Genomic DNA, 25,659 nt, shown 5'->3' on the forward strand with positions numbered 1-25,659 from the left:
TGGTTGCCCCTATGTGGATTGTAAACCTACATTGAGACTCTGTTTAGCTGTGCGCCTGGTTTTTATTAAACCAAAACTTGCCTCCAATCCTGGAATTCAAAAATCAGCACCTGCTTTGAGGTCACTGGGAGCAACATACAAGGGGTTGGAGAGCAACATGTTGCTCACGAGCTACTGGTTGGGGATCACTGCCCTACAGTAAAGTGGCTTTAATGCACTAGACAAGTGATCACTTAAGTAATATACTTAAGTATTTTATTCAAACCGTAATATGCAAATTAAGATTCAGACTTGGTTCAGTATTCTGTCAAATCTTTTGTGAAGGATATGGCATTAGGTGTACCTAAAAATATGAAATTCAGTCTATCCCTAGCTGATAGCCTTAACAGAAAATGAAAACATACATTTTAATATCTAAGAAGTATTGTAGATGTTTTTTTCATGGGGGTTTTTAGCATGGTCACATACTCCCCCACCAGGCCTAAGTGGGTATGGTAGGGAAAACACTAGTCTTAGGGAGGTATTTCCTAAAACTCATAATTTTCCTTTTTGTGTTATAAATAAAAATTCAAACTAATTCGCAACCATGATTTGGCTAAAAAATAAATAAATCAATAAAAATGTACTAAAAAATCCAAAGGAAAATTGTACGTGTGGCAAAAGTCTCAACAAAATCGTGAGAAAATTCGAATCATTGGACTATTTCGAATTGTTGCCCGAAAAACTCAGTCAACTAATTTGAACGGAAATCTGCATCAAACAGCCCGAAATCCTCAAACATCAAGAATGCAAAAAACATCTTCCAATTGTAAAAGGGGACATCTGCCATTGACTTTTGCATGACTTCGATAGGTTTTAGCTGGAGTATTTTTGGATTTTCTGCAGCTTTAGCGCATAATAAATCTCAAGAATCTTTTTTTCCCCCTCTAAAAATCAGAATTTCTCACCTTAAAAACTCGACCAGAAACATTTGAGGCTTATTAAACAGGCCCCGGGTCGGACTGGCGCAATTTGGGCCCACCGGGTCCTGCGCCTCGGGGGCTCCCCGCGCGCAGGACCCGGTGGGCCCAAATTGCGCCAGTCCGACCCGGGGCCTGTTTAATAAGCCTCAAATGTTTCTGGTCGAGTTTTTAAGGTGAGAAATTCTGATTTTTAGAGGGGGAAAAAAAGATTCTTGAGATTTATTATAGCTGGTGCGCCATGCGCGAGTGGCAGATGCACCACACGCATGCATGAACTACAGGCTTACAGCGTGCATTTGTGAACGAAAGGTCAACCACGCGCCTGCGCTAATGGTAAGCACATTGCGCCACACACATTTGTTTTGTTTGGGGGCTAATCTAGGATCCAGTCTGGGCCCAAGAGGGCCGGGGCCCACCGGGTTTTTTCCCGGTTTTCCGTCGGCCCAGTCCGACACTGAACAGGCCCCTTAATGTACAGTTAGCAGTGGCAATTGTTGGTCAATTGAAGCTAAATCCTGTTCTTTGAGTCTCAGAAAGCTGCAGGTTTCCTATTTCAATAGGGCAACAGAAGAGCAAGTGTAGGTATGCCAACATTCTAAACTGTATTTTGACAATGACCATAACTATATAAAATAAACCCCTTAACATTTTGGGGGCTATTTATCAAGCTCCAAATTTATCTCAGTATTTCTAAGATAAAAGTCTGAGCAACTCTGAATTCCCGAATGGGCTTTATTTATTATTCAGAAAAAATGTGTTCGGGCAAACTTTGGACCTTTGCCTGAAAAGTCTGAAGTTTTTGGACTTTTCTGCAAAAAACACAAATATTTCGTAGTTTCCAAATTGTTGGATATCGGTACTGACAGCAAAGAAGACACTGGGACCTTCCCCATTGACTAATATAAGACCCCGGAGTTTTGAGATGCTGGGTTTTTGGATTCAGAGTTCTCATACCATTCGATTTTAATAAATCACGAAAAATTCTGATTTTTTTTAAGGTCCGAAAAATTCAAATTTAATAAATAACCCCCTTTAAGTGCAGGTGGGATCACAGTACAAGGTGTGCCTGATGTTGCAGAGATGAACAAAGCCATAAGAGTCAATGGGGAACCTTGTACGGAAACTAGTTCCAACTGTTCTGTGTGCTGCCTTAATCAGACAGTTGCAGAAGTCCATATTCATATGTGAAGCAACGAATAGATGGTCTAAAAACAAGGCAATTAAGTTCACCATTGACTTTCTGATTCCAGTATGAATCCACAATTTTGAACATCAAAAAAAATAAAGTACATAGAAGGCACAAAGACAAAATGTATCTAAATTCTTATAGACTTGGCCCATAACCCCATAGTCACCTTGTAAGCTCCATACGTTGCCATGGCGCAGATGAGAATCATCAGGAGGGATATAGAAGTTGCGATGCACATATCTAAATAGAAGCAGTAAACAAGAATAAAGGTTGTAAGGAAGATTTCCAAATGCTCTATGGCATGTCGTACACCTCTAAAGATACAGTAGGATCTGCATGGAGATAGAAATATTTGCTTATAATTAAGCTAAAAAAATATTTATTTGCATTTGGGCAATATATACTTTAGATACAGTTTTCCCTTTAATCCACCCTATGTTTAAAGGAGAACTGAATCTTAAAAACAGATTAGGTTAAAAATTATTTACATTATGTTTTGGACTGCTTTACCAACCCAGAGTTACCATGGCCCTTTAGCAGTGAAGAATCACAGCACATGCTCTGGGCTGCTGTCAGTTACCTGATGTTAGAGATGGACAATATACAGTATATATACAATGCCTTCTTCTGTAATCTCATTTTCTGTTTGGTGGTTTCTGACCATTCCTTAAAGGAAAACTATACCCCCCAAACAGTGTAGGTCTCTATAAAAAGTTATTGCATAAAACAGCTCATATGCAAAATCCTGCTTCATGTAAATAAACCATTTTCATTATAATATACTTTTCTAGTAGTATGTGCCATTGGGTAATCATAAATAGAAAATTGCCATTTTAATAAATAAGGGCCGCCCCCTGGGATCGTACGATTCACTGTACTCAGAAACATACCAACAAACCATACATGTTAGGTCACATGAGCCAATTAACAGACAGAGTTGTGTCTTTTGCTTCCACACTTCTTCCTGTTACAGTTAGAGCCAGGTCTGGACTGAGAATTAAAATAGGCCCTGGCATTTCAGGGACACAGAGGCCCAATCAGCCCACATAGAGGCCCAAACAGTCCCCACCAGCCCACTAAATAGTGAATTTCTATGGGACCTTATAGCAGCCCCTCTGGCATTTGCCCAAACCCACAGATTGCCAGTCCAGGCCTGGTTAAAGCTGCAGTATTTCTGGTCAGGTGATCTCTGAGGCAGCACAGAGACAATCACGAAATGGTGGCTCAAGGCAAGAGATGTAAAAGGGCAAGATTTACTTGAATATATATTCCAGTTTGGTAAGATTCTTTAATATGCCACTTAATTTGATATGAACTATCTGTTGCTTAAGTGTTCATTTTGGGGGTATAGTTTTCCTTTAAGTTTAGCTTCTCAACAGTAGCCTAAAGCACACTGAGCATGTGCAGTGTCTATGACATACAAATGTGGTCCTATAAGATCAGAAAATGGACAACTTTGAAGGCCTGGATCATTACTGTAAGGGGAGCAGCCAAAGGACAGACTTCTTGCCTGCAATTATTTATGCACGACTGCGGACGACAAACCTCCTGAAAAACTAAAATTGGGAGTGGTAAAACATAAATACTGCGAAGTCGCCTGAAGTTTCCTCCCAAGGTGACTTCGGAAGAACGAAGCAATGCATTGGTTTTACCACCAGCAATTTCAATAATTTCCAATTGAGAAGCATTTTCAGGAGATTTTCTGATTTTTTTTATTGCAGACGACAAATCTCTCCATCAGCCGCTGCCCTTATAGGGCTACTAAACATCTCTAGTGAGGATTCTTGGGAAACTCTGTAAACAAAAGTTTAAACACCGTTTTACAAAGGGCCCAAATTGACTAGGATGGTGAAAATAAGTATATAAAATTTGATTTAAGAATAGAAGGATTTCCACTTGGTTTTATCCAAAATGCTTTTTATTCTGTATATCTTTTTTTAAACAATGTATAAGAGGTTAGGGGGTCCCATCACTCAACTAATGCAAACTTGGGTCTGTATATAAATATGTCTCTTTAAAACCTCTTGCTGATGCTGATCAGATAATGAGGAGATGATGATAAGAAGCCCATGCAACTGATTGCAAATACAGGTATAGGATCCCGTATCTGGAAACCCGATAGCCAGAAAGATCCGAATTACGGAATGGCTGTCTCCCATAGACTCCATTTTATCCAAATAATCCACATTTTTAAAAACAATTTCTTCTTTTTTCTCTGTAATAATAAACCAGTAGCTTGTACTTGATCCCAACTAAGATACAATTAATCCTTATTGGAAACAAAACCAGCCTATTGGGTTTAATGTTTAAATGAATTTCTAGTAGACTTAAGGCATGAAGAGTACAAGAGAGGGGTTGTGGGTGCACTCCTAAGGCCATATAAAACATATTTAAATACAATAATCCCCTGTCTAAAAAGAGAAAAACAGGGTTTTTTGTTACAAAGTTATGATCATAAAATTGGTAAGCCGCCATACCACGTCAAGGTAAACCCCATACGGCGGTCCCTAACCTGTTTACCTGTGATCAAAATTTAAAACCTTGGTTTCAATCTGGACTAGATCCTCCCCCGCCACCTGCATATGCGGCTTTTGAAGGGGAGACTGCCCAGACCAACGCCCATTTAAAAAAAAAAAAAAATGTGATTGTGAAGAGACTATAATGAAGGAAAAGTAAAGTTGTATATATAAGTGCACACTTGTGTGTGTATGTGTGTGAGTATAAGTATAAGTACAGGTGTGAGTATAGATTTAGAATGGATTATTGTATTTAAATATTTTTTATATGGCCTTAGGAGTGCACCCACAACCCCCCTCTTGTACCTTAAGGCATGAAGACCCAAATTACGGAAAGATCCGATATCTGGAAAACTCCAGATCCCAAGCATTCTGGATAACAGGTCCCATACCTGTATATGGAAATATATGGAATAAAATATCCAGCAGTGCATCATGGTGAACAGCATCTTGAGTAGTGATGGGCGAATTTGCGCAGTTTCGCTTTGCCTGAAAATTCGCCAATTGGCGCCAGCATCTCGTTTTTGACGCCGGCGCCCGTTTTTTGACGCCGGCGGACGTTTTTGATGCATTTTTTCGGGCGAATTTATTCGCTGGCGGCGAATAGCGCAAATTCGCTGCGAATTTGAGCCTGGCGAATAAATTCGCCCATCACTATTCCTGAGCCCACAATAAAAGAAGGATACTAGAAATGGGCCAAAATACAGAACTCTATGTGCATGTGAGTCACACAGGTCAACTAAGTGGGTTTGGTGGCAATTAGGAGGAGCCCCAGACCAATTTATGGACAGGTTTTTGAGAATTTACAGTTGCCTTAGTCTAAAGCACCTGCATTCCTTTTCTTTACTTACTTGGGTCATGAATTAATATTTTATACTAGAATGGGGAGTCCAAAATTTTATTTTCATGTGTAAAAGCAATGAAAAACACATCTATGTGTCGGAGCTATTATGCAGAATGCTTGGGACGTGGGATTTTCTGGATAAATTGTCTTTCTGTAATTTGGATTTTCATACTTTGTCTGCTAAAAATAATTTAAACATTAATTTCATTCAATAGGATTGTTTTGCCTCCAATAAGGATTAATTATATCATAGTTGACATCAAGTACAAGCTACTGTTTTAGTAATACAGAAAAAGGGGAAATACATTTCAAAATGTTCAATTATTTTATTATAATGAAGACTATGCAAGATGACTTTTGCATAATTCACAGCGTTCTGGATAACGGGTTTCCGGATAACAGATCTCATACCTTTATACACAAAATGTCTGAGTTCTGTGTTTAACACTATTTATGGTGAGGTTGTGATGAGCATGGGAGGCTTTGGTGGAAAAGATTGAGAATTGCTTGAGGTTGCCACAAGCTATCTATGAGAATGATACAGATTGTGGGATTTAATCGAACATTATCCTCTTATCTTTAAAGAGTAGCTTAAGGCAGACAAATCTTCTTACAATGCATGTGAAGATCAGAAACGTTGTGTTTTACACCTGCGAGCAATGTTCATTGTTGCCTTTTCTTAATACTTACTAGCATCGTCCATAAAGTCAAAGTCATTTCTTAGTTCATTGTTGGGAAGATGGTACAGATCAGGGTCGGCCAGGGCACTCAGTAATATAAGAAGGACCACAGAATTTATTATCTATAAAAGAGAGGGGAAAGAGTGCAGGGTTAATTCATAGCTTAGGGGCCGATTCACTAAGCTCGAGTGAAGGATTCGAATGAAAAAAATTCGAATTTCGAAGTATTTTTTTGGTACTTCGACCATCGAATTGGTTAAATTCGTTCGAATTCGAACGAAATCGAACGAATCGAAGTAAAAATCGTTCGACTATTCGACCATTCGATAGTCAAAGTACTTTCCCTTTAAAAAAAACTTCGACCCCCTACTTCGGCAGGTAAAACCTACCGAAGTCAATGTTAGCCTATGGGGAAGGTCCCCATAGGTTTGCTAACCTTTTTTTGATCGAAGGATTTTCCTTCGATCGTTGGATTAAAATCCTTCGAATCGTTCGATTCGAAGGATTAGCGCTAAATCCTTCGACTTCGATATTCGAAGTCGAAGGATTTCAATTCGAGGGTCGAATTTCGAAGTATTTTTAACTTCGAAATTCGACCCTTAATGAATCTGCCCCTTAGTGTCAGTAAGAGAATTATACTTCTCTATTACAGGTAAGGTCACCTTGTTATTATTATCCTTTCATTTATATAGCAATGGCATAATCCACAGCTTATTATAGAGATGATACATCATTCCCATCAGTTCCTGCCCCAGTGGAGCTTACAATGTAAGGTCTCTATCACATTCACACGCACTAGAGTCCAGAGACAATTTTAACCTGCTTTTATGATTTTTTGTGATGAGTGGAAACCTAGAGAGACTCACACAAAGCTTCAATCAACATAGTCTTGCTGTAAGTCTGCAATTTGCAGTTCATAAATGAGGCACAACATGGATGAGTTGTTTGCAGTAGGAAAAATAAATGTTGTGTTGAGGATGAAGGTCATTTATATCTCAAAAATGAGAAGAAACCACGTAATAAAACCTACATGAGAAAAGCATGTTGATGCATTCACTGCAGTGTGTTTGCATGTTTATTGTTATCTGTAGATGATAAATGTCCTTTAAGGCAGACAATGCAGTTGTTGGCTTTGAATGAATGGAGTATGACATATTGGAGGGCATTGCTGATCACATGAGGATTAATCATGACGATTGGTCTAAGCCTTAAATAATGCTAAATTCATTACAATATTAAGGGCAGAGATACACGTGGAGATTCAGGGAGATTAGTCGCCCGGCGACAAATCGCCTCTTCTTCTGGTGACTTATCTCCCCGAAGTGCCTTCCCACCGGCTAGAATCTAAATCGCCGGCGGAATAGCACACTGAGCATTTCGTTTTCCAAAGTCGCCCGAAATAGCCTCACGAGGAAACTTCGGACGACTTTGGAAAACGAAGCGATCCGAGGGCCATCCCGCCGGCGATTTATATTCTAACCAGCGGGAGTGCAGTTAGGGGAGATTAGTGGTTCGAAAAAGAGGTGATTTGCCATAAAAGGGACAAGGGACAAGAGTCATTACAAACTGAGAAACCCAACAAAGAATCTGTGAGGTTTACCCGAAGAGAATTGGCATTTGCAGGAAAGCTCTCTTTCACCTTATATGCCTTATGGGATTTAGGGGCCATTTAGTCAAAATCGCACCCCTTATTGATCATTGTAAAAGCACTTGTGTCTGGGGGTCTGAGAGCAGTGGCTTCAGGCAACAAGGCAGCCCTGTGCTAACTGCCTCCCATGGGGCATTTGGAAACAACAAGGCTCTGTGTCTGCATGATGTGCTATTTAGGGGACATGTAGGATGTAGTATGGAGACACCTATGTGCCCCTCCTCACCCCTCATGATTACATTGTTGCCAAATGCAGGGCCCTGTCCTTCACTTAATAAATGACCCCTTTTGTCTCTGATAACTCCTTCATGCCTTCCTCTAGAGGAGCACCAATCTGAAATTAAGTTACATTTTTCAGACATATACCAGCCATATGGCACAATGCATAGGTGTGGGTGCATCCACAGGCACGACTTTTCCACAGAAGAGAAAAAGTGTGTGTTTTTATTGTATATAGAAGACACTACATTCAGTCATCATCCAAACACATTGTAGACTCCTAGGGGCATATTTATTAAATTACAGCTCTCCACCGTTCAATATCCATTATCAAGCCCAAGCGAAATTAGAGCTCTGACTTTCACCCCCTGATAAACATACTCCAAAAATCCCAATTAAATGATTACAGAGTGGCAGAATAATAATTGATAATGGACTTGATAATGGATATTGGACTGTGGCAAGCCCTGATATCAGTCTTTAATAAATAGATCCCATCGCCTCTCAAGATGACAATTCCCCAGATATTGATACAATTTATCCTAAAGGTTATAATGATTGCTGAAAAAAGAATGAAAATAGAATATACACCTGATGAGAAATGGAAGTAGTAACATGAGAACAAAAACAACAAATCCTTTATTCCATAATTAAATTAATCTAGGACAAACGCATGAACCAATTCAGGAAATAACTGCAGCCACTACTCTATAACACTTTTATCCTGCATCTCATTAAGCAGGTTTTAATCCTGCATTTTCATTGATAACAGGTTCCCCTTGACTTAAAGGGGCATTATTCACCTTCATTTAAGAAGCAACATAAGTCTGAAGCTGCACAAATGGCTGGCATTGCCAATAAAGTTACTGTGGAATGACCTCAGTTTGGGCAAGAGTCCAAAGAAATTCATGGAGCCCAACCCAGAGAGGTCACCTTTTCAATCCTGGTTATTAATCCGCTTTCAGATTATAAAACAAGATAAACATATCCATGGTCTAACGTTTCTGAGAATTAAGCTATAAATAATTTCAGAGCTTAATAGTGAAAGAGAGCCTTGTACGTTTTTTTTCTCAGACTAATTAGATAAAGGCTGCTAATTAAAATCATCTCACAGACTACAGTGTGTTTAAATATGTTGGAAACTAGAGGAGGCGTTGCTTTAACACAGCATAATAAGGGTTTCACTTTCTCCTGCCTATAAAATACAATACTATAAGTAAGAGATTGTCTCATCCTCAGTATGGAAGAAAAGCTATAGAGGTATTCAAAAGGAATGCAATAAAGGGGACCTGCCACCCTAAGAAATGATTCCAAATGTGTTTCTATTGTGCTTGTCAAGCAAAATAAACTTAACTCACACTAAATAAATTATTTAAAGCTTTGTTGCCTTCAGCCTTGGAATTCAAAATCACAGCACGCCGGCAGCAGCCATTGTGTGGACACGGTTATTTAGACAAGCTTTGTATCACCTCAAAATCGTGTTTATGTCCCAGAAGGTGGACCTGATACCCATGCCATGTCATTGGCTACACAATTATAGACTGTGAGGAGGGAGGGGATGTAAGGAATGCAGTGACATGTAGGAAATGCAGGATGGAAAGTGAAAGTTATTGCCGGCCCCGTCTCTCAATGCATAAGGCTAGATATGATTGACAGCTGAAATCTTTAAATACATTTATAACAGGCATGGATGTTTTAATGAAATAAAATTGCAGTATTGTACAGTATTGCAAATTATAATTGTGCTGTCCTGTGCAAATGAGGCTGGGGTATGAGATAGATTTACTCCAATCACAACCCTTAGCACTAAAGCAGAGAGTTACACTTGTGTTAACTCTGACCACAAAACCTTCTCCCTTGGGCAGTCAGTGCATCCTACGTGTCTCCTTGCAAAGATTTTTCCTAAACTTCGCACGTGATATCTGTAGTTCCTTTATGTAGGGGATCAGAGAAATTCTTCTCCTGTTTTTCTGTCTGTGACCTCATCAAGCCCAGTTACAGGTTGGAAAGCCATCCGATTGGCTGGGCAACCCAGTGCAACCTTGGGAGAGAGGGTGTGCCTGACTTTGGAGCCTTTTGTACAGGGTCTCTGACAGAGTTTAACAGGGGTTGTGTGGTGAAAGATCTAGCCCAAACCAAGTCTTGTGAAACTGTCCAAGCTGATGATCTGTGGGAATACAGAAAGAGCCCATCCTGTTCCCTGCCAAGCTGCTAGAGACTCAGAAGGAGAAAGGTGCCACTGGTGAGATTGATCCTGTTGCCGAACCACCTGTACTCTCCAGTGTGACTGCCTCTGAGAGCACCCTGGTAAATGAGCCACCCAAGGGAGGATACTGGCAAGTATACAAGCGCAGTGTCGGACTGGCCCACCGGGATACCAGGAAATGTCCCGGTGGGCCCAGGTGTCAGTGGGCCCTCATGCTGCTAAACATTTGGCCTATTTCATGATCATTCCATATTTCTATGAGAACAAAAAGGCTAAATAGATGGAAAAATAGAGTATAGTATGTATAGAAAAGAGAATAGGAATGTATGTATAGGAGTATAGAGTTTAAGTGACAAGAGGAAGAAAAATAGTAATAACAGTGGGCCCCTGGTCTAAGATTAATTGGTGGGCCCCTGGCCAAAGGTTTTTAGGTGGACCCCTGGTGTCCCAGTCCGACACTGTACAAGCATGGGGCCCCAACTTGAAGACAGATCTTGTGCATTTACCTGCTACATGGGAGCGGCTGCTAAGTTCCAAAGGGAGAGGTACTTTGGGGAAAGGTAGTGCTACCAGGGGTATAAGAGCTCTGAGGAAGGGACATTCTATTTGAACTGTGTGGTTATTTACCCCTTCCAGAGGATTGAGACTTTGATAATAAAAAGACTGTGTTGAAGAAACAGTAAGGTACCTAATAGTGAGTTATGTAGTGTCCCACATGTCCCCAGTGAAGGAATGCATTGTGTATTAGATTGCCCAAGTTCTTTCACTACTATTTATATAACGTTTATATCTGTTTCATTTGCAAACTGTGTGTTTCATGTGTCCTAGTGGAAGTTCCCTGAGGTGTGCTCCTCAGTGTTCTCTAGGTGGAGGCACTGCGCTGTAAATCCCAGTTCCTAGTACTTTTCTGTTTGTGAAATGTTTAAAAAATCTGCAAGCCTTTGAGGAAGTCAGAAGACGAAATGCGTCAGGCTGTGACATCATCTGAGGACTGCACGCTGTGGTCAGAACGCCAATCACTACTGACTTGACATCGGCAAGTCCAGAATATTTACACTGCACAGATTTTCCATATATGATTTTAAGCTGTTAAACACGTGAGTGTAATTTTGAACAAAAATTGATTTATTGAAAGGGGTTTATACTATTTTGAATGCATCTTTCAGAGCTACTGGTGGCTGAATATTGGAGAAAAGATCAAATATATCAAGGCTTGCAGATTATTTAAACGTTTGTAAGTATCCAATCTCAAACCCTAGAAGGTGTCACTGTTCAAAAAGATTGGTTAAAGGGCATATAAACCCAAAAGATGAAGGAAGAAGAGCACTTGCCCTGATAAGTGTGAATTTACATAAAGGTGTGTCATAGAGCCTTGGAATTACTACACTATATTAGACAAATAATTTTGTGTTGTCTATTCTCAAACTGCTTTTAGCACTGGTTCATCTTTAGAAACTTGTGTGGCTGGTAATTTAATGAGCTGCTTTCTGGCTCCAACAAGAATATTTTGGGTTAGCACCCTTGTGGTGATCAAGCCGCCAGCGACGAATACGAGTTGGTGAGGTCAGGACGGAGTGAGAAAAGTGCCAAGGCACAAGATACCCCGTGGGATCCCTGGTGCTGGAGAAAATCACCAAGACAGGCTGAACTACCCCTGAGAGGGATCTACTGGCAAAATCAGAAAGTGTGAAGGTTTTCCACTATGTGCTGTGATTGTATACCTCCCAACATTTTTGAAATAGAAAGAGGGACAAAAAGATTTGCTGAGCTATGCGCACCAAATTTTTTGACCATGCCCATTTTTGTGGCCACACTCCCTAATTACTGTGTACAGAATTTGGCAAGTTATGAAAGTTTGAACACATTTCTGTGGTGTTTATGTGTTATTACAGTTTTGCTAATGGAGGTGAATTGCCCTTTAAGCTGCAAGTCACAGTTTCCCCAAGAGACCTGCTTATCTTAAATTATTACATTTACTTATTTGCTAATCTTAAATTCTTACAAAAGTATCTTAGTGCACCTGGGCTCTCTGCCAAAAGCCAATTAAGTTAGAAACTTAGTATCTTTTTCTGGCTGTTCAGTGCAGGAGATCAAAGAGAAAGTCTAGACACTTCTGCGGGTTGAGCTTTCAAAATCGGGACTGTCACTTTTAAAACGGGACAATTGGGAGGTATGTGATTGTATTTGGAGAGTTTTGGAGTTTGGAGAGCCTGACTGCTGTGAGCCATGTTATCTGCCATTGTGCAATAAAGAAGTTATTTGTGTGAAGCAATTCACCTGGACTGCTGTTACTTTCATCCTGATTGATCTCTGCACCAGGAGACACCCACCTGAGGGTAAGGTGCTTAAAGTGGCCACTACACACTACTGGGAGTTGCAGGGAGTTGCCAGCAGCCTATGGGAATCTTGGGTACACTGTCAGCCAGTCACACATCCTACACTACTTCTCAGGCCCACCACAGGTGTGCTACACTAAGAAGCTGCTTCCTATTTCATACAGGCTGCTGGAGAAAGGGTTGTCCATTCTGGTCAGCTCAGCTAAAGAAATGTCGCCTTTTTCAGAAAGTCCACCAGAAAAATATATTTCGCATGAGAAACATACAGACATAGTCTGCAGCTTATTGGCTCATGTATGGAACCCACTGACAGATCTACCCGACCATTATATGACCATAAATTGGACATATATCATTTAGGCAGGTTTGATTTTGCCATTCATTGAGGATCATATATGTGCATTGAATCGGTTCCCCTCCTCTGATAGGACTGTAGGCTCATTTGTATGACTCAATCAAATCGACTGTAGGCTCAGTTGTATGACTTGATCAAATCAGACCTGATTATGCCCAGGGGGTGGCCAAATTGGGCAAAGATTGACACGGGTGGATCTGGTAGAGTATGGCCAGCTTTAGTGATTCATTGTCAACATGTTGCTGCTAGGGAATATGCCCTCAAATCTTGGCAGACTTTAAAAGCCTATAACCAGGGGCTCATTTGATGGCCTTTAACAATGTCATCAATGTTCAGGTGGAGCTTCAGTGGAGAAAAATAATCTAATCCTCTACCAGTGCTATCCAATTGGTGGCCTGCGCCCTGCCCCCCCATTCTGTGGCCCTCCATTAAAGTCTGGTTGCTTTGATATTGATATTGTTCCTCCTAGAGTGGCCCTGTCCATGCCTCCAACCTTACTCTGCCTGTGCCTGCTCTACCCGACCTGCGTGTGTGCCATACTCTGCCTGTGCAACACTTTGTGGGAGGTGAAACTGGTGGGGGGTTGTTACCATTTGGAAATGCTTGTTAGGGGGTCCCCACGGTGTTTAAAGGGGTGGTTAACTTTTAGTATGTATATAGAATAGCTTATTCTAAGCAACTTTTCAATTGGCCTTTATTTTTTTCATTTTTTTATGACTTTCTATTCGGGCTTCTCATATTCAAATTCTAGTCTCAAATTCGAATCAATACATGGTTGCTAGAGTCATTTGGGCCCTAGCAATCAGAATGCTGAAATTGCAAACCGACCATTAATAACTTTTCTTGTGATAACATGTGTGTGATTTAAAGTTGGTGTGGTCAAAACTGGCTTCCGTTATCAGCCCTACACAATGCAGTCAAGAAAATTTCCAATGCTCGATACCACAGCACTGCTTTACTGGTGAATTGTATCACAGTCGGACTGCTCTCGTGCATTGATCCCCAACTTGTGACTCCCCTCCTCACATGATATCGCTCTCAGAGCAGGTGCACAATTTGAAAATTATTTTTGGAGTCAAGTTTTGGAGTATAAGGGTAGAACTACATGGGTGACTTTGGTGCATTCCCGGCTGATCCGACGCGCTGCGCCAAAACGCAGGTGTAAAATCGGATGTGAAGGAAAGTAAGATAAGCAATAGCAATGTCGGATGGTGCCGCATCGTTCATCTGACTCGACTGTTGGATGCAGACGCTGCATGTCACAGTCGTGTTGGATGAACGCTGTGACAAGATCCGACATTTGTATTGCTTACCTTATTTTTGCGTTTTGGCGCACCACGTCGGATCCGCCGGAAGCGCACCAAAGTCGCCCATGTAGTTCTACCCTAAGTACTAAACCAGCACCTCCTGAATGCTGGCAGCACACATACGGCTACAAAATAGTCAATCACAATCCTTATTTAGCAACCCCCAGGAACTTATTTGGCTCTCCAAGGCTGTTACAACATTTAGGTAAAGCGAGGAGAGAAGAGTAGAGATAGAAAGAGTATATAGCTAACTAAGCCATTGCGAGTCATATCAATTTATACGGATTGAGCATTCAACTACGTGTCCCATATTGCATTGAACTTATCTGACCATCCTCTTGACAAGTAAACCAAGTTTTGTTTGGGTAATACATCATTAATTCGTTTTTTCCAGAGGGTGAATGCTTGAGCTGTTGTAGATTTCCAGGTCAACAGAATGGCTTTTTTCCCATAAAACAACAGCTGGAGATAGCATAACCGTTGGTATGATGATAGACCCAAATCTTACAACACCCCAAGTAAGCATACCTTTGGGCACTGACTATTAAGGAGAGCCAGCCTCTCATTAAAATACATTAACATAGCAGACCAAAATTCTTAAATGACTGGGCATTCCCAAAAAACATGAAGGAAGGTGCCTACCACAAAATTCCATTTGGGACATGTATCTGATACTTGGGGGTACAATTCGGCCAGCCTGGTGTTAGGTAGGCTCGGTTAATGAATTTAATTTGAATAAACCTGTCCCTAACGGACATTGTAATATCTGGGACTTGCTTTAAGGCATCTACCCACATTTCATCTTCGAGGTCTGGTACGTCATTCTGCCATTTTTCTTTTATCCTGGCCAGTGGATCAGGATTGGCTTGCCACAACAGGGTATAGTACCATGAAAGAGGTTTTTTTAAATCTCGCCTTTGTAGGTAAACTTCCAGTTGTTTAGCTTTAAATGGCTAAAAATGTTAGGGACCAACATTGGGGACTTCTGTGTGTTCTTGGCACATGAGAAGAACCTAGAGAGCCCACAGGTAAGCCATAGATGTGAAGTCAGGACACCAGCTATGCCACATAAATAAATCATGAAAATGATTAAACATATATATCTGGCTTTTTGACCTGATAGAGATGTATTTAGCTTTTCACTATGAGAGAGAATTCTCAGAGACTTTCTAATTACCTGTAAAGTGTCTCCCAGCAAGAGTAGGAATTATTCAGCATAATGTCCTCATCCTTGCGCAAAACAGATTTATCCCAGTTCAGATATACATCAAGTATGAGTTCTTTTGCCAGGAACAGACCGATAGAGAGAATGCAGTAAAGCAGATTTAGTGCTATTCCACTTTGTTAATGAGCGGTCGACATTAAATAGCGTGAGGCTGCTCTAATGGAAAGGCATCTCAGCCAGAGCCTACATATTGCTAATGAAAAATGGTTTAATGCATGCACAGAACAAGGACAGTGAGGAGCCGTCTGCAGGGAATATTTATGGCTAGCATTTAATTGTTAGGAAAATGAAATGCAAGTTACTGTACGCCATAAAACTCCGTCAGGGAGTGAAGCTAAAACATACAGAATGGCTCTTAGAGATGGAATTAGAAAAGGGAAGGTTTGTACAAAACAGATAAGAATACAACCATTGTATCAGTAGGCTTCATTTTACATTATTCTTTAACACATTTCTAGTACAGGTGTGGGATCCATTATCCGGAAACCTTATCGAGAAAGTTTTAGGTTAAAAGTGTAGCCAAATAATTTAGATTTTTAAAAGTTATTTCCTTTTTCTCTGCAATAAGAAAAATAGTACATTGTACTTGATCCAGACTGAGATATAATTAATCCTTATTGGAAGCAAAACCAGCCTATTGGGTTTAATTAATGTTTAAATGATTTCTAGTAGACTTTTAAGGTATGAAGATCCAAATTACGTAAAGATCCATTACCTGGAAAACCACAGGTCCCGAGCATTCTGGATAACAGATCCGATACCTGTACCCAAAAAGACCTATTTATTTACATATTTGCAAAATTAGTTTGGGGACTGACATAATTTCAATGAAATAAGCCTCCACAAATTTGGAAAAAAGAAACAATGAAATACACAAAAAGCCAATTGTGGATTTACTAGTTAATAACATTTGAACTAAGTTCTTCTCAAACATGGCAGTTCTCTAGTCTTACTTAAAAAGGGAAGGCACACGCCGATTCACTTGGTTTCAAATACACATCTTAATTAGGGATGTAGCGAACGTCGGAAAAAAACGCGAGCGGTTCGCGAACGGTTCGAGAACCCCATAGACTTCAATGGGAAGGCGAACTTTAACATCTAGAAAAGACATTTCTGGCCAGAAAAATGATTTTAAAGTTGTTTAAAGGGTGCAACGACCTGGACAGTGGCATGCCAGAGGGGGATCAAGGGCAAAAATGTATCTGAAAAATCTGCCTGTGTGTGCTTGGAAGAGATAGTGTAGGGGGAGAGCTGTTAGTGATTTCAGGGACAGATGATAGTAAGTTTGCTGGCTAGTAATCTGCTTGATACTGCTCTGTATTGGAGGGACAGAAGTCTGCAGGGATTTGAGGGACATTTTAGCTTAGGTAGCTTTGCTGGCTAGTAATCTACTGTTCTCTTTAAACAACTGCCATACGTTGACCTTGTAGGCATTGTTTGCCCAGTTTTTTTGGACGCAGCCACTGAAGCACAGTTGCCATAAAAAATATGCCATATAAATGCTGAAAATAGTCATTTTTCGCCATACGTTGACCTTGTAGACATTGTTTGCCCAGTTTTTTTGGTTGCAGCCACTGAAGCACAGTTGCCAGAAAAAATATGCCATATAAATGCTGAAAATAGTCATTTTTCGCCATACGTTGACCTTGTAGACATTGTTTGCCCAGTTTTTTTGGTTGCAGCCACTGAAGCACAGTTGCCAGAAAAAATATGCCATATAAATGCTGAAAATAGTCATTTTTTGCCATACGTTGACCTTGTAGGCATTGTTTGCCCAGTTTTTTTGGTCGCAGCCACTGAAGCACAGTTGCCAGAAAAAATATGCCATATAAATGCTGAAAATAGTCATTTTTTGCCATATACGTTGAGTCAACGTATGGCAAAAAATGACTATTTTCAGCATTTATATGGCATATTTTTTCTGGCCTCTGTGCTTCAGTGGCTGCGGCCAAAAAAACTGGGCAAACAATGCCTACAAGGTCAACGTCGTTGACCTTGTAGGCATTGTTTGCCCAGTTTTTTTGGCCGCAGCCACTGAAGCACAGAGGCCAGAAAAAATATGCCATATAAATGCTGAAAATAGTCATTTTTTGGTCGCAGCCACTGAAGCACAGTTGCCAGAAAAATTATGCCATATAAATGCTGAAAATATGCATTTTTTTGGTTGCAGCCACTGAAGCACAGAGGCCAGAAAAATTATGCCATATAAATGCTGAAAATATAAATTTTTTTGGTTGCAGCCACTGAAGCACAGAGGCCAGAAAAATTATGCCATATAAATGCTGAAAATATGCATTTTTTTGGTCCGCAGCCACTGAAGCACAGTTGCCAGAAAAAATTATGCCATATAATGCTGAAAATATAAATTTTTTTGGTCGCAGCCACTGAAGCACAGAGGCCAGAAAAATTATGCCATATAAATGCAGAAAATATGCATTTTTTGGACGCAGCCACTGAAGCACAGTTGCCAGAAAAAATATGCCATATAAATGCTGAAAATAGTCATTTTTTGCCATACGTTGACCTTGTAGACATTGTTTGCCCAGTTTTTTTGGTTGCAGCCACTGAAGCACAGAGGCCAGAAAAAATTAAACCAGTAGGGTTTGCACCCTAGTTTGTAACGGTGGCGGAGGGAGGAGGAGGACGCTAAAGGACAGCTGTGTGTGGAGTCATGAGGCTTGAAGAGAAGGACAGCTGCATAGAAGTCAGAACAAGTCTTCCGGCGTGCAGTAACCCTCCGAGATCCACCCCTCATTCATTTTAATAAAGGTCAGGTAATCGACACTTTTGTGACCTAGGCGAGTTCTCTTCTCAGTTACAATCCCTCCTGCTGCACTGAAGGTCCTTTCTGAGAGCACACTTGAGGCTGGGCAAGACAAGAGGTTCATGGCAAATTGTGACAGCTCTGGCCACAGATCAAGCCTGCACACCCAGTAGTCCAGGGGTTCATCGCTCCTCAGAGTGTCGATATCTGCAGTTAATGCCAGGTAGTCCGCTACCTGCCGGTCGAGGCGTTCTTTGAGGGTGGATCCAGAAGGGTTGTGGCGCTGCCTTGGACAGAAAAACATTTGCATGTCTGACGTTACAGACTGGCCAAAGGGCTTTGTCCTTGCAGGTGTGCTCGTGGCAGGATTACTGGCACCTCTGCCCCTGGAATGTTGATGAGTTCCTGAAGTGACATCACCCTTAAAAGCATTGTACAACATGTTTTGCAGGCTGGTTTGTAAATGCCGCATCTTTTCAGACTTGTGGTATGTTGGTAACATTTCTGACACTTTATGCTTGTACCGAGGGTCTAGTAGCGTTGCGACCCAGTACAGGTCCTTCTCCTTAAGCCTCTTGATACGGGGGTCCTTCAACAGGCATGACAGCATGAAAGACCCCATTCTCACAAGGTTGGATGCAGAGCTATCCATCTCCGCTTCCTCATTATCAAGGACTGCATCATCCACGGTCTCCTCCCCCCAGCCACGTACAAGACCAGGGGTCCCCAAAAGGTCACCACTAGCCCCCTGGGAAGCCTGCTCCTGTTGGTCCTCCTCCTCCTCCTCCACAAAGCCACCTTCCTCCTCTGACTCCACTTCTGGCACCTCTCCCTGCGTTGCAGCAGGTGCCTGGGTTCGTTCTGGTGATTCCGACCAGAAATCGTGCGCTTCCAGCTCCTCGTCACGCTGGTCTACAGCCTCATCTGTCACTCGTCGCACGGCACGCTCCAGGAATAAAGCGAAGGGTATTAGGTCGCTGATGGTGCCTTCGGTGCGACTGACCATATTTGTCACCTCTTCAAAAGGTCGCATGAGCCTGCAGGCATCGCGCATAAGCACCCAGTAACGGGGGAAAAAAATCCCCAGCTGTGCAGATCCAGTCCTACCACCCAGTTCAAAAAGGTACTCGTTGACGGCCCTTTGTTGTTGCAGCAGACGTTCCAACATAAGGAGCGTTGAATTCCAGCGAGTCTGGCTGTCAGAAATCAAACGCCTGACTGGCATGTTGTAGCGCTGCTGAATGTCAGCAAGGCGTGCCATGGCTGTGTAGGAACGTCTGAAATGGGCCGACACCTTTCTGGACTGGGTGAGAACGTCCTGGAATCCTGGGTACTTGGAGACAAAACGTTGGACTATTAAATTTAACACATGTGCCATGCAGGGCACATGTGTTAAATTGCCTAGTCTCAACGCTGCCAACAGATTGCTTCCATTGTCACACACCACTTTTCCGATCTGCAGTTGGTGTGGGGTCAGCCACCGATCGGCCTGTGACTGCAGAGATGACAGGAGTACAGATCCGGTATGGTTTTTGCTTTCCAGGCACGTCATCCCCAAGACAGCGTGACAACGGCGTACCTGGCACGTCGAATAGCCTAGGGGGAGCTGGGGGTGCACAGGTGTGGAGGAGGAGAAGGAGGACCCAGCAGCAGAGTAAGAAGAAGAAGAAGACGAGGTAGAGAGCAATGGAGGAGTAGAGGTGGTGGCAGAACCGCGTGCAATCCGTGGCGGTGACACCAACTCCACTGTTGTTGTTGAGCTACCCATTCCCTGCTTCCCAGCCATTACCAAGTTCACCCAGTGGGCAGTGTAGGTGACATACCTGCCCTGACCATGCTTGGAGGACCATGCGTCAGTAGTCATATGGACCTTTGGCCCAACACTAAGTGACAGAGATGCGGTAACTTGGCTCTGCACATGTTGGTACAGGTGTGGTATTCCCTTTTTAGAAAAAAAATTGCGGCTGGGTACCTTCCACTGCGGTGTCCCAATTGCTACAAATTTGCGGAAGGCCTCAGAGTCCACCAGCTGGTATGGTAAAAGCTGGCGGGCTAAGAGTGCAGACAAGCCAGCTGTCAGACGCCGGGCAAGGGGGTGACAGTCAGACATTGGCTTCTTACGCTCAAACATGGCCTTCACAGAAACTTGGCTGGTGGCAGATGACTGGGAATGGGAACAGGTGGTCAAGGTGGAAGGCGGAGTGGAGGGTGGTTCAGACGGGTCAAGGAGAGCAGAGGTAGAGCAGTAAGATGCTGGACCAGAAGGAGTGTGGCTTTTAGTTTGCCTGTTGCCTTTGAGGTGTTGCTCCCAAAGTGCTTTGTGCTTGCCGCTCATGTGCCTTCGCATAGAAGTTGTACCTATGTGGCTGTTGGGCTTACCAAGGCTCAGTTTCTGACTGCACTCATTGCAAATTACAATGCTTTTGTCAGAGGCACACACATTAAAAAAATCCCACACTGCTGACTTTTTGGAAGTGTGCGATCTGGCGGTAACAGTAGAAGTTGGCGGCATTGGCGGCAATGGCGGGTGCGTTGGCCGGCTGAACACAGGTGCCGATACATGTTGTTGCCCTACTGATCCCTGCGGGCTGTCCTCCCTGCTTCTTCTAAGTCTTATTCTCCTACTGCCTCTCTGACTCTCCGTCTCTCCATCTGAACTACCCTCCTCTTGCTCTCTTCTACTAGGCACCCACAAAACATCAATCTCCTCATCATCATTCTCCTCAGATGCATCAATTTCTTCTGACACATCACAGAAGGAAGCAGCAGCGGGGACCTCCTCACTCATTCACTCATTATGTCCATCTCTATCGTGTTCTCTGCCAGAATTAAATCTGGTGTAAGGTCCTCATCTCCTTCATCTTCTTCTGGCAATAATGGTTGCGCATTACTCAGTTCAAGAAACTCATGGGAAAATAACTCCTCTGACCCCAGTGAAGAAGGGGCACCGGTGGTGGAGGAAGTGTTACGTGGGGTGGCCATAGCAGTGGAGGATGAGGAGGATGTTGTGGTAAAGTTAGAAACGGTAGAGGATGGGGTGTGCTGTGTAAGCCAGTCAACTACCTCTTCAGCATTTTGGGAGTTCAGGGTCATTGGCTTTTTAAAACTGAGCAATTTGCTAGGGCCACAGGATTGCATAGCAGCACGGCCCCTAGCACGGCCTCTGCGTGGCGGCCTGCCTTTGCCTGGCATTATTTTTAAAAAAACAACAACAACAACAAAAACTCAGTTGGTTTTTCTGGAAACGATAATACACACAGCTAGATGGCGGGTTGAAGAAAACAGTGTGCAAATAATGCCTACAAGGTCAACGTATACACTACTACAGCGGTGGATACGGATTACGTAAAATATATGAATGCTGCTTGAAAAAAAGTAACTCAAGTGGTTTTTCTAGAGACGATAATATTATCAATATTTAGACAAAATGTGAACAAGCTCACACAGCTAGATGGCGGGTTGAAGAAAACAGTGTGCAAATAATGCCTACAAGGTCAACGTATACACTACTACAGCGGTGGATACGGATTACGTAAAATATATTATGGCTGCTTGAAAAAAGTCACTCCGGTGTTTTTTCTGGAGACGGTAATATTATGGATATTTAGACAGAATGTGAACAAGGTCACACAGCTAGATGGCGGGTTGAAGAAAACAGTGTGCAAATAATGCCTACAAGGTCAACGTATACACTACTACAGCGGTGGATACGGATTACGTAAAATATATTATGGCTGCTTGAAAAAAGTCACTCCGGTGTTTTTCTGGAGACGGTAATATTATGGATATTTAGACAGAATGTGAACAAGGTCACACAGCTAGATGGCGGGTTGAAGAAAACAGTGTGCAAATAATGCCTACAAGGTCAACGTATACACTACTACAGCGGTGGATACGGATTACGTAAAATATATTATGGCTGCTTGAAAAAAGTCACTCCGGTGTTTTTTCTGGAGACGGTAATATTATGGATATTTAGACAGAATGTGAACAAGGTCACACAGCTAGATGGCGGGTTGAAGAAAACAGTGTGCAAATAATGCCTACAAGGTCAACGTATACACTACTACAGCGGTGGATACGGATTACGTAAAATATATGAATGCTGCTTGAAAAAAAGTAACTCAAGTGGTTTTTCTAGAGACGATAATATTATCAATATTTAGACAAAATGTGAACAAGGTCACACAGCTAGATGGCGGGTTGAAGAAAACACTGTGCAAATAATGCCTACAAGGTCAACGTATACACTACTACAGCGGTGGTTACGGATTACGTAAAATATATGAATGCTGCTTGAAAAAAAGTAACTCAAGTGGTTTTTCTAGAGACGATAATATTATCAATATTTAGACAAAATGTGAACAAGGTCACACAGCTAGATGGCGGGTTGAAGAAAACACTGTGCAAATAATGCCTACAAGGTCAACGTATACACTACTACAGCGGTGGATACGGATTACGTAAAATATATGAATGCTGCTTGAAAAAAGTCACTCCGGTGTTTTTTCTGGAGACGGTAATATTATGGATATTTAGACAGAATGTGAACAAGGTCACACAGCTAGATGGCGGGTTGAAGAAAACAGTGTGCAAATAATGCCTACAAGGTCAACGTATACACTACTACAGCGGTGGATACGGATTACGTAAAATATATTATGGCTGCTTGAAAAAAGTCACTCCGGTGTTTTTTCTGGAGACGGTAATATTATGGATATTTAGACAGAATGTGAACAAGGTCACACAGCTAGATGGCGGGTTGAAGAAAACAGTGTGCAAATAATGCCTACAGGGCAAATAATGCCTAAAAGGTCAACTTATACACTACTACAGCGGTAGTAAAATAAAAAAAAAGTAAAATAAAAAAAAAATGAATATTAAAAAAAAAAATTAAAGTTGGTGCTGCTGAACTACTAGGAGCAGCAGATTAGCACACCAGTCCCACTCCCCAACACTGCTAGACTAATAGCACTGGGCTCTTATAGTAGTAGTAGTAGTAGTAGTAAAACAACAAAAAAATAAATAAAAGCAGTCCTTACAAGGACTACTGTTATTGCAGCAGTCAGCAGATGAGATCAGAAGCAGGACAGCTGCCCACTGCAGCTACATACAGAGCACTGCAGTAGAAGGTAGATTACTAGCCAGCAAAGCTACCTAAGCTTAAATGTCCCTCAAACCCCTGCAGACTTCTGTCCCTCCAATAACAGAGCAGTATCAAAACGATTACTAGCCAGCAAACTTTCAACTGTCCCTGAAATCACTAACAGGCAGCAGCTCTCTCCCTACACTATCTCTTCAGCACACACAGGCAGAGTGAAAAAACGCTGCAGGGCTTCGGTTTTTATAGGGAAGGGGAGTGGTCCAGGGGAGAGCTTCCTGATTGGCTGCCATGTACCTGCTGGTCTGGGGTGAGAGGGCAAAAAAAAGCGCCAACAATGGCGAACCCAAAATGGCGAACGTCGCGCGACGTTCGCGAACTTCCGGCGAGCGCGAACACCCGATGTTCGCGCGAACAAGTTCGCCGGCGAACAGTTCGCGACATCTCTAATCTTAATTAGGTTTGCTCACTTTTCTGAAAAAAACCCCAATTTCCTACTTCTGAACTATTTTTCCTTATTCAGGATATCAAAGGTGGCAACCCATAGCCCTAACTGGTGGTATTATCTGCACCTTTGTCTTTAAACATGGTTTGAGTTACATAGTTACAAGGATAAGTTGGGTTTAAAAAAAAAGACAAAGTCCATCAAGTACAAACCCTAAAGCCAGAAAAGTGGTCTTAAAAGGCATGTAAAGTCTAAAATAGAATAAGGCTAGAAATGCTGTATTTTGTATACTAAATATAAACATGAACTTACTGCACCACAAGCCTAATCAAACAAATAATTTATGCTTTCAAAGTTGGCTACAGGGGGTCACCATCTTGTAACTTTGTTAAACATCTTTGCAAGACTAAGACTGTGCACATGCTCAGTGTGGTCTGGGCTGCTTAGGGATCATCATAAACAAAGCTGCTTGAGTTCTGTATGGCTGGGAAGTAAGGCGGGGGCTCCCCCTGCTGTTCATAAGTATGATTGTTTCCCTGCTCAGCAGTTAGGGACCATCTGACAATTCCTATCCACAGCAGTAAATGAAGGGAGAATTTCAGGTTTCTTATAAAAACGGTACACATTTTTGAACTAAAGAGAGAGATAGGTTTCTTTTTTCAGAAAGTAAAAATGGGATTTTTATTTTTTTGCCTTTATATGCCCTTAAAAGATGTTGGTGTCCCGGGCTCTGAAGGAGAGATTGGCCCCACTCTAATTAAATAAATTATACAGTATTATACAGCTGTTGCAGGCCTTCCAATATCCACATCCCACAAACAACCATCAGCATAAAGATGTATGAGGCATCATAAAGTAAACAGTACAGAAATCTCTTTTACTTGAAGGAATATTACATTAAACATGCAGACCTCTAGCCACAATATCATAATTCGTACAGACCATAATCCTGGCAGAACAACCAGGCAGAATGCTGAATATTTTGCTGTTGGTACTTTTTTTCTTTAATGATGTTTCTGTTTGTGTCTTGTTATAAGGTAGCGCTACCTGGGGACATAAGAGCTCTTGGGGAATGGACATTAAACTGACCGGATTTATTCTACATTTATCCACCCGGTGTGGGACTGTGGCATTGAGAGACTGTGCCAGGGGTTGATAGTACACACAGGTTCGCTAGAGTAAAAGCTATATTGTGTGATTTGCATTTAAAGTTACTAAATACAGTTTTACATAAAGTTTATATTTTGTTTTATTTTTCCCAGTGGAAATTCCCTGAGGTGTGCTCCTCAGTATTCCCTAGGTGGAGGCACTGCGCTGTAAATCCCAGTTCCCAAGACATTTCATATGCAAAAGGCACTCAGGGCCCTGGATTGCCAAGGGTTAATGGCTATTTAAAGAGACAGTAACCAAATTAGGGTTATAGAAGCTAGGTGCACAAATGGAACTGCCTTAATAGAAGCATCTGGCACATACAACCAAAGGCATTTCTCCTTAAAATGAACCCATCACGGAATAAAACAACACCTAAGGTTGCTTCACTGCAGACCATAGGGTCAGTGAAACAACAGAAGCCCCTCCTAGCATCACTTGCCCTGGTGATACATTCCAGGGATACTGTCATGGGAAAATATGTTTTTTTTCAAACACAAGTTAGTTTATAGTGCTGCTCCAGCAGACTTCTGCACTGAAATCCATTTTTTAAAACAGCAAACAGATTATTTTTATATTTAAATTTGAAATCTGACATAGAGTTAGACATATGTTCAGTTTCACAGGAGCCCTCGGTCATGTGACTTGTGCTCTGATAAACTTCAGTCACTCTTTACTGCTGTACTAGACATTTGAGTGATATAACCACCCTC

The 25,659-nt window shown here is 41.8% G+C and overlaps 1 protein-coding gene across 1 annotated transcript in view; it reads right to left on the minus strand.

The window, feature by feature from the left end:
* laptm4b.S (lysosomal protein transmembrane 4 beta S homeolog) overlaps nucleotides 1-25,659 on the minus strand; it is a 64,939-nt gene that overhangs the window by 29,229 nt on the left and 10,051 nt on the right. Inside the window, exons 2-3 of the mRNA XM_018223879.2 lie at nucleotides 6,202-6,313; nucleotides 2,318-2,391 (exon numbers count right to left, since the gene is read on the minus strand). Coding sequence (XP_018079368.1) covers nucleotides 2,318-2,391; nucleotides 6,202-6,313 — 186 coding nt within the window. The remainder of the gene's footprint in view (nucleotides 1-2,317; nucleotides 2,392-6,201; nucleotides 6,314-25,659) is intronic.

The sequence above is a fragment of the Xenopus laevis genome, chromosome 6S, assembly GCF_017654675.1.
Source record: "Xenopus laevis strain J_2021 chromosome 6S, Xenopus_laevis_v10.1, whole genome shotgun sequence".
Taxonomy (NCBI): domain Eukaryota; kingdom Metazoa; phylum Chordata; class Amphibia; order Anura; family Pipidae; genus Xenopus; species Xenopus laevis.